The sequence below is a fragment of the Pygoscelis adeliae genome, unplaced genomic scaffold, assembly GCF_000699105.1.
Source record: "Pygoscelis adeliae isolate BGI_AS28 unplaced genomic scaffold, ASM69910v1 Scaffold31, whole genome shotgun sequence".
NCBI classification, from domain to species: domain Eukaryota; kingdom Metazoa; phylum Chordata; class Aves; order Sphenisciformes; family Spheniscidae; genus Pygoscelis; species Pygoscelis adeliae.
In genome coordinates this window covers 106,838-122,590 of record NW_008824233.1, presented here as the reverse complement: position 1 = coordinate 122,590, position 15,753 = coordinate 106,838, and the positions used below count along the sequence as shown (strand labels likewise).

The 15,753-nt window shown below is 39.9% G+C and overlaps 1 protein-coding gene across 1 annotated transcript in view; it reads left to right on the top strand.

Annotated features, from left to right (window-relative positions):
* The window catches only part of CAMK2D (calcium/calmodulin-dependent protein kinase II delta), a 187,149-nt gene that overhangs the window by 76,595 nt on the left and 94,801 nt on the right, over window positions 1–15,753 (top strand). Inside the window, exon 3 of the mRNA XM_009334939.1 lies at window positions 9,549–9,608. Within this exon, the coding sequence (XP_009333214.1) occupies window positions 9,549–9,608 (60 nt within the window). The remainder of the gene's footprint in view (window positions 1–9,548; window positions 9,609–15,753) is intronic.

Here is a 15,753-nt window from a genome sequence, read left to right as displayed (position 1 = left end):
TACATTGTTCACTGTGGACTACAAGCTCTAATAATAAAGTAACGACAGGAAAAACATGGAAGTTACTACAGATTATTGTTAGAAAGAGGCTTTGCTTTGGAGAAGTTTGAATTTTAGATACCTATGTTGATAGGTGGTGAGCTGTAGACATTTCTGCCATGGTGATAAGCTCAATTTGGGTGGTCGTGCAGGATCAGCACTTTGGATTAAGCATCGTGATACTGTAGTAGAAGAGATTTATGCTGAAGAAATTAATTATATCTCTCTCTAATTATAAAATATATTATGACTTAATCCAAGAAATAGGTATAGTCTATGTATATAAGTTTTTGTAATAAAGTGAATTTTGATACCGCTTAAACAATTTGTTGCTTTATTTGCCTACCTAATATGATTTTTATACAGACAGTCTAATTTTCTGATGCAGACATCATAAATTGTAATATCAGATTTTGGTCTATTAGAATATCAAATTAGGATTGGTTCAAGTCCTTACATTCATGCAGTCTGTCAGGACTCCAAATTTTACACATCCGTATTGTGTTTGTTACCGGTTTCACAGAATTTCATTAATTATTGTAAAGGCTGAGATTTTCATGGTTCGGTGCATTAGATCTTTTGGTTTGTTTTTTTCTTTTTCTTGGCTGCGTGTCACACTGAAGTTGTTTGAAGCTGGCTGCAAGGTTTTTTCCATTAATAAAACTGTATTATTCTCATTGCTACCTTCTTCCTGATTGTATCAGTGTTTCACAGGCAGTGATCTTTTTCCAATCTTGATAACGAGCTGTTGCTGTGATAGATGCCATTGTTCACAAATGGAGACTTGCTTTCATAAAATAATTAGAATTTATAGAGCATTTCTTCTTCTGCATTTGCTTTGCCGCTTTTTGCGCTTCTTATTTGTATTTTTCATTTAATTTTCTTAAGGTTTCTTACATAGCTGGTGTAGGAGAGCTTTTTGTAATCAAGTATAGGTAATTAAATGAAAGCAAAGGAAGCAAGTATATAAATGTACTTGCGTGTTCCCTTTTTATAACGTTTGGCTTTAAAGCTTGGCTTCCTCTTACTGATAATCATTTTTCCCTTTTCATACTGACAGGTGAATACAGTTTTAGCTGATGAATTATATACTGTCAAAAATGAGAGGAATTAACTTTTTGTTTTTAGTAAGTGACCTGCTATTGAATTTATTTTTTCTGGAGCTTTTCCTCTGATACTGTTGTAGCATAAACATTTTATGCTAGACGCTGTCACAAACTTTCTCAGGATTCGTGGGATTTTGCTGCCTGCTAGGTCATTTCTCTGGCTGGACTCGTCACGGCAGGACACTTCTTCCCTCATCAACTCTCGGTGCAGCGGCGCACCTTCTTACGCTTCAGATGTTTGGGAGCTGAGTGCTCGAGGTATTTCGGTTGGACCTGCCCTTTGACATTCACCTTCGGATCGCCAGTAATTGAAACCTGGCTGAAAACAGGGTCACAGAAATAGATATTTATGTACAGCATTTGCAGTTGGATGGTACTTGTAAATAAGCTGAGGGAAGGAAGGAAGGAACACAGTATTTCCTGAAAAACAAAGAAGAAACATGCAGGCTTTAAAGGCGAGTCGTCGTCTTGGGTACCCCACAAGGTTGAATTTGCATTTGGTTCCCCCCACAAAAACTTACATACTGCAGACTTACTCAGAAGGTTTCTGACGCTCCTCTGACAATGCTAAGGATTACTTTATTTCTTTGGAAGCGCAGCTGTCATCTTCTGGACCTGAATGTCCACTTAAATCCCTGACTCAAGGAGTATTTAATGCTCTTTTTACTGCCTCGTGGCGCAATGCGCGTGGGGCGAGGTATCTCCGTTCACTTAGGGTTTCCTTTTATAACAGGTATAATAACAACTACTCTGATACAAGCACCTGAACGAGGTAAATGCAGGGAGCTCATTATTATAATTTACGTGACACCAGGTACCACCTAACTGGCACCAGTCAATATACTAGTTAAGTTTGGGGTGAAAATCTGGGAAAATTATGCAGCCAATGATGATGCTGTAACCTTCATATATTGCAGTGCATTCAGCCGCATATCTGAGTAAGATGTTTTTGCTGGGATTTACAAAAATATCAGGCATGCTTTTTTAATCGATACGGTTGTTGTTCTTAAATCATGCGATAACTATGTAGCCTATCATTCGTACCTAGAAATGTTCAGCTCTAGTCTTTGTTATTTGAGCACACTGTTATGTCTGTAAATAAGAGCTGAACGTTAACCCTGTCTCGGCATGGTGTGCTGCTTATCCTTTTACTGGAACGGGATCGTTTCGTCAGTTTTCCTCTCGTTTTATGGCACGGTCTGAAGCGGTCTCCACAGGCACAGCTACCTCTGGCCGAATACTGTGGGCATATGACACGCGGGGCATGTCCTTGCTTTGACACGTAAGCTGAAAGTGCAAGTAACTGTCGTACTCGCTGGGTGCTTTTAATTGGCAGGCCTTACAGTGTGAAGCTTTGTCCCTAAGAAATGGTATTAATAATTTCTGAGGGAATTGTATTTTTTCAGAGAAATGTACTAGCTGAAGCATCAGAGTTAGCAATATGAAGTGCAGTACGCAAGAAGAATTCATGTAGTTGAATAAATGTTCAGTTACAGCGGCTGTCGTTTCAGAGTATTTCAGTACATGAGCACGTGCAGATAGCCTTTATTTCTTCATGCAGCTGATGCTAAAATCTCAGTGACATCAGTGGGAGCCAAGGGCTGCCAGAATCTTGCAGGTTTAGACTCGGTAAGTTGTTTTCAGTTAAATGGAAGTGCTCCATCTAATTTAGGCTCCGCCATTTGAGAGTCTATTTCACCTAGTAAATTGTGATGTAACGTTTACTTCTCTGTTTTCTTCATCTTGTTTAATTTACTGTCTGTCCACCGGAGCAGGAGGAACATTTGCATCGTGTTCATCACGCGTTGTATGGGTTAGTACTCTAGATTGCCTTTACCCAGGTGGTACTCTGCCTGCTCTCTGTGGGTTCAGAGTGCTCTCGGGTGTAGTATGATAACAGTTAAATGACCAAGGAAAATGTTTAGTGTGTGTGAGAAATTAATCATCTACGGTGTCAGTTCAGAAGCTGTGGTATAGCAATTAATAGCAAAGAAATTTCAAGCGTTTAGACTTTATTTTCAGAGTCGGAGATGAAGTGCTTTATTACATCTGTGTGTTGTTCCTGAAGAGTCAATATAGGATGTATTTAGCACTTCACGGAAGACTCTCGGACACCTTGAAGGTTTCTAGCTATGCTGGCTAATCCTGTGAAGATAGACTGAGGTAGTACAGAATAGCCTTTTAAAGTAGTGCTGGTAGTGCACCAGAGATAGACGTCTTGTGCCAAATGACCAACAGTCCCTCGGTTTCCACACCCGCCCCGAGACACTGATCCTATTTCCATCTTTCTTCTAAAACAAGCTTAGTTTAGTTTGCCTTTCAGATCCTCTCCCCGTGTGCTGTGTATAATATGGCCATTGGTCGACCCATGATTAAGTTACAGCCAAAGCCGATGGGCATTAAGATGCTGTAACTGTATATGTCTGTGCTTGTGTTTCAAACTTGCTGCAACTGAATTTAAAAATCTTAACATAAAACCTCAGTGGAAGAGTTTAAGTTGATAAAAAAAATGAGCTTATCTTGCAGATTTTTATAATTTTTTTTTAAATTATTTTTAACTTCTGAAATTCAAAATAACTTTTTTTTTTTTTTTTAAATAATAAAGTAAACACGGGAGAGGGTTAAGCTGACAAACTTTCTCATGCAAGTGGCATAGGCTTCCAGGCCTCACGGGGAATTATGATGGTTCAGTTGGCAAGTGGTTGACTAGCTCAAGAACTATACCTCTGGGAGAAGACTGCGTACTTCTTAAGAGCTTATAAAAATAATCTGAACTGTTAACATATGTAGAATTAATTCAACTGTTCTTATTGTTAAAGTTGACTGAAAATATTGGGAAGTACAAATTATAGAAAAAGTAATAAAGTTTTCTTTCTTGTTTTTTCCTCCAGATTTAAAAAGTGTTTTACAAACTCAAAGTGCTAACTATTTTAAAGATGGAGTTTCCTTTTTATATTTTATTTTAAATCTGTTGTTACAGTTCTTTTAAACATACGTATCTAACTACCTGGACACCTTGCAGTAAGGATTGAGCTTTTTAATTTTCTTTTAACATCTGATGCTAAATTATTGACTCCAGGAGTTGTGATCCACAGCAACTTTTCCTAAACTTGTTCATTTCTTAGTATTTTCAGAACTAACCTTACCATGCAATTATTGTGACACGCGATAATTTTATTTAAGGGTTAAAGCGCCGTATTTTGGTTGTAGCATATTGTTTACATTCCAAACAGTTGTAATTTCCAAAGTTAGTATTTGGGGAAATTCGTGATGCTTATTGTAGTTGCGTCATAGTAAATCTTGTAACTTAATGTTCACATCCTTTATTTAAAAGAGTACGGTTATTGTAGAGAAAACAAACTGTTATGCTGTACATCTCTGTTGGGCTTCAAAAAGTCTTGGAAACTTTTCTTTTAGCAAAGAATATTGTATTAAAAAATTATGTCTTCATTGGTATGATTTGAATGAAAACAGCTAGCTTTTTATGTGTTTTATTTGTGTATTTTTTAAATATGAAAAAAAAAAAGAGACTAGCATCCCTAACAGAGGGGAAGAAGTGCAGAACAGCTCCCTTCTAATGAACTGATATTTAAACATGCTTAAGCTGTGTGTTATTTGCCTTCAAAAGTTAATTACTCTGGCTTAATTATTTCAAACGTATTGCAGGATAGTGCTTATTTTTCTAATAAATTGATACATTTTTTTTCTTGTCAACATCTTAAGTTAGATTTGCAATGTAGAAACCAAATACTTGGATTTCTCTGAGCGAGTATATTTGCTATATGTTTCTGTATTTATTTTTTTAATAATTCTGCCTGCAGAGGCTGACATTTTGCATTGCGACTGTTTTTTCCCTTTATTATAGAGAGAATTGCTAGAGCAGCAGAACTCCTTGTGTTTGCCTTAATCTCTACTACTGAATCAGTGCGTACTTTATCATTATTTGGCTCTGGAAATCTCTTCTACTTTCAGAGGATGTAAGAGTAAATGATGTGCCTTTAAATTTAGTTTTACATCATGTATTTATCTATCGTTGCCCTCGTATTTCCTTTTTTTGTTACTGTAGCATTTAAGTGTTACTGACAGCTGCGTCCAGGGTATTTTGATGTTTCCTTAACATTCATACCAAATCCAATTTCTGCTGTCTTTTTATTCTTGCAGTCAGTGGTTCTCTGATTTAGGTTCCCTCTCGATTCATGAAAAGGCCCTATCCAAATGCTGCTTATATTTTCTGCAAAAAATGATGTCTCTGAGCAATCCGCTTATGGTTACTGCTTGTTTTGGCCTTTTTGCGTGTGAAACCTGGTACCCTGTTCCTCTTGGAACAGGGCTTTGGCATCCCTCTCCTAGCATCCCTCCTACTGGAGCTGCACGGTGGTGCTTGTTGTCACAAATACAGATTTGGTTGGTTTTAACGCACGAAATTTTGGTGGATAACGACAACGTGTCCCTCCCTCCCCTATTCCTTGAGGTTGTCCTAATTTAAAATTTGTTGCAGTAGTTGAACAGCTATAATTTTTACAGGACTTCTTGCATTCGAATTCATTGCTATTTGTCGATGACCTCTCTGTTGACATCGTTAATTGTGCTTACTGAAGTCTTTACTGATTTTGCCTAAAACATTGGGATGGATGCAGTGAATTGTCAAAAAAATAACGCTCATTAATTGAGGACAATTACTTGATATTAAGTTGTCAAGATCTGTCAGGAGAGCCGGAGACTTAATGTATCTCTTCTATTACTATTTGCTACGATTTAATGGTTTGCTTTCCGAATATATGTAGAACAGGTCAGTCTGTCTCGCTTCGCCCAGACTGGTGTGAGGTTAGCTTTAAGGAGCCGGTTCTGAATGTTTCAGACCCAGAGTTGTCTGCCGAGATGTCTCTGCGTGCTACACCCGAGACATCTTCCGTAGGAGAAGGTTAGGATTTTCCTGCCCAGCCTGTCCCTTTATCCCCATGCGCTTTTAAACACAGTAGTCAAGAGTTACCTTATTGAGTTTGTTAAATAAGCCTTTATATTTTCTGACTTCTATACCGACTGTGCTCTTCAGGCTGTATTATGGCACTTTTTAGATCCTCAGAGTTCCAGGCTTATGCTTTGCCAGAGTGTGACACTTGGGTCTATATGTACAAACCTTTGGTATCCTGCCCGAGTTTTTAAGAACATTTTAATTAAGTGCAGCAGGAGGGCATAGAAGTTGAATTGTTTGGTAACAGTTTACTTAAAAAAAAAAAAAAACAAAAAAAAAAAACAAACACACACAATGCAACTACCCCCCCAAACCCCAGCTTCCACAGTTCATCAATAAATTCATCTTTGATATATTCCTCTAGCCATCATTGCTTTTATAAGCACTGAGGTATCCCAAAGGATTGGAATTGTTACTCTTTGTCATTTTATTCATATCATTATCACACTTAGGAGGTTGTGCCTGCGATCAGGAGCCAATTGGGATTGGAATTGTTACTATTTGTCATTTTATTCGTATCATTATCGCACTTAGGAGGTTGTGCCTGCGATCGGGAGCCGATTGTTCAGTGCGTTGCGCGCACAGGCTGCCGAAGCTGGCTGGCTGGTAATGAACACGGTCAACGGCAGGAGAAACCGCACTCAAGGTCCCAGTTCAATCCTTAATAATAATCGCTGCTGGAACAACCAGGACATAAAAGTAATTTTGTGACTCGAGCCGCCAGCCTGGTGGGAAGATGCCTAGGTTGTGGTCGTCGCTCCCACCACAGCTCACGTGTCTTATGCAGGAGCTGTTGATGCTTTTCACGTGAAGCAATCCTCACAGCAGGGAGACCGTGTCTTCCTGGACCAACGTGAACGCCCAGGATCACTGCCACGTGCCCTTACACACCCGCTGCTCCCATCTGCACCCACTGCTCTCACCTCGCTCGTCCAGAGGGTCTCTCTGTCCTGTTTAGCGAGCCACGCGTAGAGCACCTCCACAGCGGGCAGGCTGAAGCCAGAGTGATCTTCTGGAAAGTAAAGTTGTGGTTTCATGAGACGGGAGTTTTTTTGGCAGCAGCAGAGGCCGCTGGCCACCCTCGCCGTCGCACTGTGCCGCCCCGTCTCCCTTGTGCTGGCACAGCCGTCTGTGTAGAATTTAGTTTTCCCACTTTCAGGGTGACTCTGCTGATCTACGTTTAGATGAAATTCTCTAAAAGAAGTAGCACCCAACGCTTGATGGGGAGGAGCAGAGCTGGAAGCGCGCTTTCCGCAGAGCCTGGTAACTGCCTGCTGGTTAAACGCGGCTGCGAATCTTCCTGTCGCCCCTTGGCTGATGTAGGAAGAAGCTTCTGGATTGTGGTCGGCTTGAACAGGGGACGGGAGGACTCCCCGCGGAAGAGAAGGGTGAAAGGAGGAGTGCTGAGGCAATTCGTGGAGTCGAGCACCAGCTAAAAGGAGGCTGTCAGGACCACACTACCGTATTCAGGCACCGAAGAGGAGGGGGTTTATAGGGTGTTTTTTCTTGAACCCTATTCTGACTCTCGTCCAATAGACTCCGATGTCAAACTGATATCAGAGGAACTATGATTTAGTGGCTTGGAAAGATAACCTGATTACACTGACGGTATTATGAGAGAGAGCAGGTACCATAATATGTAAGAGTTACATTACAAAAACAAGACAACTTCTTCATTCTTGCTGTAGTATTTTGATGCCTAATATTCTTTCGTAGATTAAACTTTTTGTATTCTCTAAATGCTGGTTATTCGACTCAAAATTTACTGTGAGGACTACTGTTTTTATGGGGTGGAAGGGCAGTTAAGAATTTCCCCTTTCCGTTGTTAGGAGTGTTCTCAAACATAATGCGGATAATTAGGATTGCAGAGAGAGCACAACCCGAATCGCTTGTGTGACGTTTGAAGTTTGAGTCCCTGTGAAGGATTGGTTATTATAATGCATTTGGATATCAGATTGGAGCTAGTTAAAATAATAGCAAAAGAGCCTCATCTCCAAGAACATTTTACAGTTTATTTCTCTTCTAATGTTGAAAAATTATTTTAAGCTGATGATATAAAATTGAATCTGTGCTCCTGTTCTGCCTCTTGACAGAAGCTTAGTATTCTTAGCAGCCATAGAAATTATGCTGCAGAAAGTGAGGGTAAATGCACTAGAAGCCTGTTGGAATTACGGGGATTACGGTAGGCAGCAGCTGGCTAGTTCTGTTATCTCCAAATGATGTATTTTATCGCCCAAGTTACCCGTGTGTGTTTTATACTGCCTGACTCTAGACAGTTTAACATACCTGAAGACCTTCAGGTATTTCCAGGATAAATAACTTGTGCACCCCCCCAACACTCTCATATGTATTATATAAAACAAGTACTATATGACTTAATATTAACCAAGATGCAGCAGAAGTAGTACTATAAATGGTGGTGTTTGGAGCGAGTATTATAGAAGTGTGCTACATAAAAAAACAGCTTAAGTAAAATGGCGCTCAACACAAGTAGTAGTATTTTATCTCCAGAAGTGTCATTAGGGCTCGGCGGTGCACAAGCTCAGACCTACAGCCTGCTGCTCTACCCGACAGTTAAAAAGAATCAAATGGCCGGGAGAGGGGGAGCCAACAGATGGTACGCCTGCACCTACGTGTTCGGGGCATCTTCAGGTTAATGAGTAATCAGCCTGAGAGAGAGATTAGCCCTGCTGGGAAAATAATGACTGCTGGTCATTAGTTATTTTGGATGTGAGGAAAAATTTCTTTACTGAAAGAGTGGTTAAACATTGGACCAGGCTGCCCAGGGAAGTGGTTGAGTCCCCATCCCTGGAAGTATTTAAAAGACGTGTAGATGAGGCGCTTAGGGACATGGTTTAGTGGGCATGGGGGTGTTGGGTTGACGGTTGGACTCGATGATCTTGGAGGTCTCTTCCAACCTTAATGATTCTATGATTCTATTGGAAGTTCCTGTAGCGTCGTTATTGCGGTGGGAGCGCGTGGTGGCAGGAGTGCTGGCATTCTCTCGGGGTGGCTGCCACGTGTCGAACTGTGTACCTGGTGCGCTAGGTATCGTTAAAGCAGTTAACAGGTAGGATTTAAGGCAACGCTAGAAGTTCAGGTTGGCCTTATTTTGATTAATGTTGTAACGTGGTTTGTTGCCTGATAATTGTAGGTCATGGCGTCGATATTTCCCGTTCTCCCCAGTAAATCGGCAGCTTGGTTTTTCTAATGGAACTGCCCGTGGTAGTCCCATCAAAGAAGTGGTTGGATGCAGCGACCTAATTCAGTATTACAAACCGTTTGAATGTAAAATTTTAATGGATCTAAATAAAGGAGGTGTTTTTTAAAGATCACATCAGATGATGTATTTTTTTTGCTTCTGTAAAGCAAATACACAACTATATTAATCTTCATACTAAAAGCAACTGTTCTGCTTTCCTTTTTTGCAGATCACCAGAAACTGGAAAGAGAAGCTAGAATCTGTCGCCTCTTGAAGCATCCCAATATTGGTAGGAACATTTAATTGTTTTATACAGTAGATATCAGTGTAGAAAACTGATGTAAAACACAAAATAACAAACACAAATAGCAGCTCAGAGAAGTCAAGTGGAAACGTCTCCAGGCAAGGCTATTTCTTTATAATGTGGTGCTCCTTCCTAATTCTACTATGGGATGTAACATCCCAGTAGATCACCTAAAGCAACATGTACTGTTCTCATCATCTTTGAGCTATTGCTCTGCCGCCAATGAGCTATCTACGCCAGGTGTTTGGGGTTTTTTTGAGCAGTGTGTAGGAGGAGTTATTTCCAGTAATGCTCATGACTTTTTGAGACCTGCAGAAGAATTTCATCTAACAGCGTATGTTGCAAAATGAGACAGACCAATGTCGATAGTTAGTGTTGTTTTTATAGAGATGCTCGTTTCATCCTGTTTTATTTTGTGTTTGAGATTCCGTTCTTCTGCAGAAAAGATAGGTAGATGCAGAAAGCTCTGCTCCTTTTATTTCCAGAACTGTATGTTTTCTGCTCAAGCATTCATGGAAAGCAAAATAGATATTTGGGGGCGTGGGGTGTGTCGTGTTTCCTTGCTTTAGAAACAGTAGAAACAGATGAGCACCTTGACCTTTAAGGAGTTGCATCTGGGTTTTTCAGACACTGAATTATATGCCAAGGGTACGTCTCACAAGAATATTTGCTGTACCTGAGACTTCTGCGGAAGGGTGGGATTTTCCTGTCCATCTTGTTCCTCTATCCCCATGTACGTTCTTAAAAGTTGTCATCGGAAAAACTAATAATCTCGCTGAATGTTTCAAACAAACACATATGCTTGCTACTCCAAAAGCACTTGGCAGTCTGCTTGCTTTTCCTTCTGGTTAGTTTTTCTCCTTTTCATTTTTAACAAATATTGGTCTTCGTGACATTTTTAGACTAATATAATTGTTTCATGCCTGGGAAGGAATCAGCTCCTTCCTTTTAATAATAATCATAAATTGAAAACAAACGTACCGCAGTTCAAGATGAAACGTCGAATCTCTGAAAAAGCTCTCTTATGCAGTCTCAAAAGCTTAGAGGTTTCACATGCAAATTTGGTTAAAGAGGAAGGGTGGTGTTATCTGCGTTATTTTATCCCAGCCAAAATTTTTGCGTTGCAAAGTGATGCAAGACAAGGGAATGTACGACTCGTTGCGGGGAGGAGGAGCAGCTCTTCTGCGGTTACGGAAAGCAGTGGTTACACATACGGTGCTAGTCTGACTCTAGAGTCGTTTACCTGTGCCTTGCTGTAACTAGAGTATATTTGTGAGTTTGAACGAGCCAGGGAAGATGAATAAAAAAGAATAATAAACTGATGAAGTGGAAGAGCTGAGGTGTACAGAACAACTCTGTTGAAGCAAATGTCTAAACTGATTTCATGCGATCGCCTGTCTCCAGTTTGTTGAGTAGCTTGGACCAATATTAGGATGTAGTCCAGATCCTCTGTGGCAGGCCAGCTATTCCACATACGGTGTTTATATTTGTGAACGTATGACTTGAAATGCAAACAGGCGATGACAGCCTTGGTGACAGGCCGGTAGGGTTCTGTAAGTCAGCACAAATTCCACGCATTGCTACCTGAACCAAGGTGCACAATTCAGTCAAAGGGCTATAGACAAATTCTTCTACTCCTGTTTCAGAAAAGATGCCATGTTCTAGATCCGTCTGGGAGAAGATTTTCATGACTCGGAAGTAACATGCCAGGGTTTGGCAGCAGGCGTTCTATTCTGTCGTCGTTCAGTTTCTACTGTCAGCTGTTCTGTCAGCCCTGCCTGTGTATCTACCCGAAAAAAACTCTTCCAATTAGCCTGGTTACAGTAGTTCCTTGTTTGGGTAATTGCTCGAGTGAAGGCCACTTTGTATCTGGTTTCTCTCTCGGAGGAAGATCGTAAATGTGGTCTGAAAACAAGAGACCGTTTTTGTAAACTTAGAAAGGTACCTCTTTTCAGAAGTAATAACTTCAGGCTTACGTGAAGGATACGATAAGGATACGTGAAGTCCTATCACGTAAGCTGCTGAGCTGAAGAGGTTCAGGTCCGCGTGGCCGTCCGGTCTCCTCCTCGGCCAGGTGCCCACCCTCTCCTTTGCCCCGGGGCTGCCCACCGGAGGCTGCTGGGCTGCAGCCCAGCCCGGGCAGTGGTTTGCTCTCACCCCTTCTCCTGCCGTCGTGCCCTCAGCCAGCTAAATGTTACCCTAAAATCTTTCCAGGTGCGTGCTGCCCGTACCCGACTGAATCTCTTATACTTTGGGTCACTATCACATCCCTTTTTTAAAAAATCATAATACTACATCACACTAGAAAGCACTAATAGTGAAAAAGGAAGCATACCGCAGTAAGGTAACTCAGCTGTAACAGCAGGGATTATAGTGTGTTTTATATGTCTCAAAGACTAGCCCTTGCAAACAAGTTTTACTTGCACTATGTGTATGACAGAGAGTGTGCGTGTTTAAAGATATTAGCAAGTCCATGAATATAAAATTCATGCTTTTCGTCTGTATTTTCTCCTGAATTTACTGCCACGGATTAATTTCTAATAGCCCAGAAAACAAAAGATTTTTTGAAAAGGAACTTGCCACGTTAACAGTAAGTATGTATAATTTAAGGAAAAAATATGAAAAATAATTTTTCAAATGCCATCTCTACAGGAAAGCAGACATCTAGCTCAATTGATTGGGCAGTTTCTCAAAGATTATCTCGGTGGTTTTCTTTATTTTCCTCCAACGCAGGTTTTTTCAGTTACTTGTCTTTTTGAATTACACAGTCGTTGCAGGGCGGCAGATTTCTGAAGTTAGAATTCAGTAATCCTTTCTCTTTTCTTTCAGGCTTATTCTTCTTTATTCTTCCTGGTTGGCTTGATTAAATCTCCCTTCTAAGAGTGGCTGTAGTCACTGTAAAGGTGTCAGTTTCAGGTTAACTTTATTTCTAAAATAATATATATATAATAGGACTCCTTTTTAGAGTGTTGTATGGTCTCTTCGGTTAATTATCTTTCAAGGCTTAAGACTGCACCAGCTACTTTCGGGTGAAAACCCCTTTTTAGTTACCTTTTTCACACTTTCCCTCCAGTCAGAGTAAAGCAGCACAGCTGTGCTGAATCACATTTTTAGATTTCAGCCTGTGAGTAAACACATGGTAGTTTTCATATGAGCAAGACTTTTTTTCTTTAGAGAAACAGAGTTTAAAAAAAAAAATCCTAAACCACTGGAAATATTTTCCAATTACCTTTCCAGAGGAAACAGAGAATTATCAAAAACTTTTCCAGATCACTGGTTTTGTATTTCCAAGGTAGGTGTCCAATTAGTACCTAACTAGAACAAGATTTAGTATTTAGTTATTTCATCAGGATAAGAAAGAATTCAGGACTAAACTTCTTAACCATCGACATACCTATTTTTAGCTTCCCAACAATACCATTTTTATATCCATTTCATATCTGATTTGATGGTGGTTTTATTTAATGAGTGCCATTATGCAGTTAGGAAACCTTAGGATGACGTTTTAAAAAGGCTTTCAATTTTAAAGGCTTTCAATTTTAGTCTGTTTTCATATGCACTAAACTTCAGAAGTTCCTCTGGTATTGGCAGAGGAGTCTTAAAATTGGACATGAGTGTTTTATTTTTAAAAAAAAAATGTAGAATTTTAACAAAAGATTTGGAAAAGCACAACATACGGGGAAAAAACAGAAGACTAAATCAGAATGCTTTCTTTCAAAAGGATAAAACTCTGAAATTTGGGAATTAAGGAGCCACACGTGAAAGTATTTTCATTTCAGTTCTTGATTTGAATCTCCCCAAGTAGTCACTGGAAAATGTTAAACACAAAAAAAACTGAGAGGAAACAAAGAGATGTTCTGCTGCCTTTTTGGAAGTATTTGCGACATCATACCATTATTTCGGGAATCAACGTACCTACCAAATGCTCACAAATAAAGTATTTAAGTATGTGTTGAGGGAGCTTAATTCTTGTTAGGCATTTCTACTGAAAGACTGATTTTGAACTAGGGTAAGATACCAAGTTCTGAATTCATGTATGAAAATTTAAATCGCTGGTGATTATTCTCACTAGACAAGTAGTGTCAGGAAGGGAAGCTAACTCAATGAAAATCCAGCTATCTGGCACTTCCGAATCCTTACAAATTGAAGAAATCTTTGATAATTCATTTTGATATGCAGGTGTTGTGTTGCTTGATACGGATACATATATTTATGCATAGCTAAGCCTATAGGAGCATACGGTCATGTGAAAAACGCTTTTTAGAGGCAGCAATTTTTTTTTTTTTCTTAGAAAAAGATCTTGCCAAGTGCACTTGATATCCTTTTAATGAAGTCATGAATCTAGCTAGTAGCGTCAACTGCCTTCTGTAAGGCATTTGTTCTACCGCTGTATTATGTGCTAGTTTTATTATTATGGAAAATCAGCATATTCTTTATGAGGGATCTTAGGAAAACAGATAACCACAATAAAAATGTAAGATGGTAGTTCTCGTATGGTGGGGTTATCTGTGGCGGAGTTCTAAAGAAGCGTCATTCGATATTTTTATCGACAGACTTAAAGAAAAAAATGGAAGTGGTATCAGTTTGATAATGGTGGGACTAAGGAGCCTTAGAGCCAATAAATGTGAGCTCACTTGTCTAAGAACAAAGAATGTATGTCCCTCTTGAAAGAGGAGTGCCTGCATCTTGGAAAAGAGTGACTCTGAAAAGCCTGTGATGACGGAGGATAACTACTTAAACACAGATCTCATCGGGATGCTGCAACACCCAGGGGAGATGCTGCTCTCGGATGCATGGAAGTTACAGTCGGAAGGAGGACAATAGAAGTCATTTCTAGAGTATTGTGCTGAGCTTTGACGTCCACATGCCAGTCAGGATGATCTAGGTAAAGGGGGTGATTTGAGGAGGTCTACCGGGATAACCAGAAAGTGTAATTTATCAAGAAAAAGGCAAAAAGAAACATGACCGTAGTGATGAAGTTAAACCTAGGAGTTAGTTTTTTGGCAATGAACGTATGAGAATAATTTAGGGGCATGATGTTTTCCGACTTGTGAAGTGTGGTGCTTTTTTTTTAAGCTTTATACTAAGAACTGTCTATTGCTGAAGATGTATATACTCCCGGTATTCAGAACTATGTACAGGCCATTTTTTTTGGAAAGCTGAATATTGTTGAAGAAAGACTGAAAGGTAATGGTTCTGTTTCTGCAGCGCTTAGGAAGCTGGACAATCCTTCCTGGTTATGCATATATCCGACACAGAAGCGTCATGGAAATCTTCCTTGAAGAAGATGTTTTCACTTCATGCATAAGTATAGCTCCAGGCCATCTCTGAAAGCTGAATATCTCTGTGCAGACACTGCTTTGCATACAACTAATTCAGTTAGTTTTTCAGCATCTCTTTATTCATTTTTTTTTATTTGAAGAAATTCACGATTTCTTCTTCCCTATCCAGCTGTGTAGTCATGGGGCCTAATGAACGGTGTAGGAAAAACGCCTAAAAGGAAAGTGGATTAGAAATAGTATCTCCTGTTCTCCTTTTTCAAATCTCCATTTCCCACTTCAGTAATGTATATGTGAAGGTTTGTTTAAAAAACACAGGATTTCCTCATCCTTTTCACCTACAATTATTCCTTAGCAATACTCATTGCTTATATTGTGATTTCTGCCTCTTCTCACCTCAGTTCTTTGCATCAAAGTAATCGTAGTAGAAAGTGAGCCCCGCTGAATTTTGTGTGAGAACTAAAATGCTGCAAAAATCCATTAGCTGAACTTCCAGGCCTCGAGAGAAACCTTCGTGGGGGCTCGGAGCCCTTTCTTCCTGATCAGTCTCAGGCAATACTGGTATTTTCTCCTTTTCCAGCATTTCTTGGGTAATCTGGCCTGCAGATTCTGTTATATCGTGGTCGGAAATTTCTAGGCAAGCGTAGCTGAAGTTCCTTTAGTAACAGACTAGCGCCGACAGTTTGTGCTGGGCTGCGGGAGTCTGTCCGTCAGTCTGATTTTCAGCATCGCTGTATTTCTCAGGTTCTTAACCACGACGAGATGACTGTAACGACATCAGTGCGTATAGCTTTTGGTTTTTACTTATTACAGCTTGCTAACGTAATAGAGTTTAAAATGAAAGATGTAAA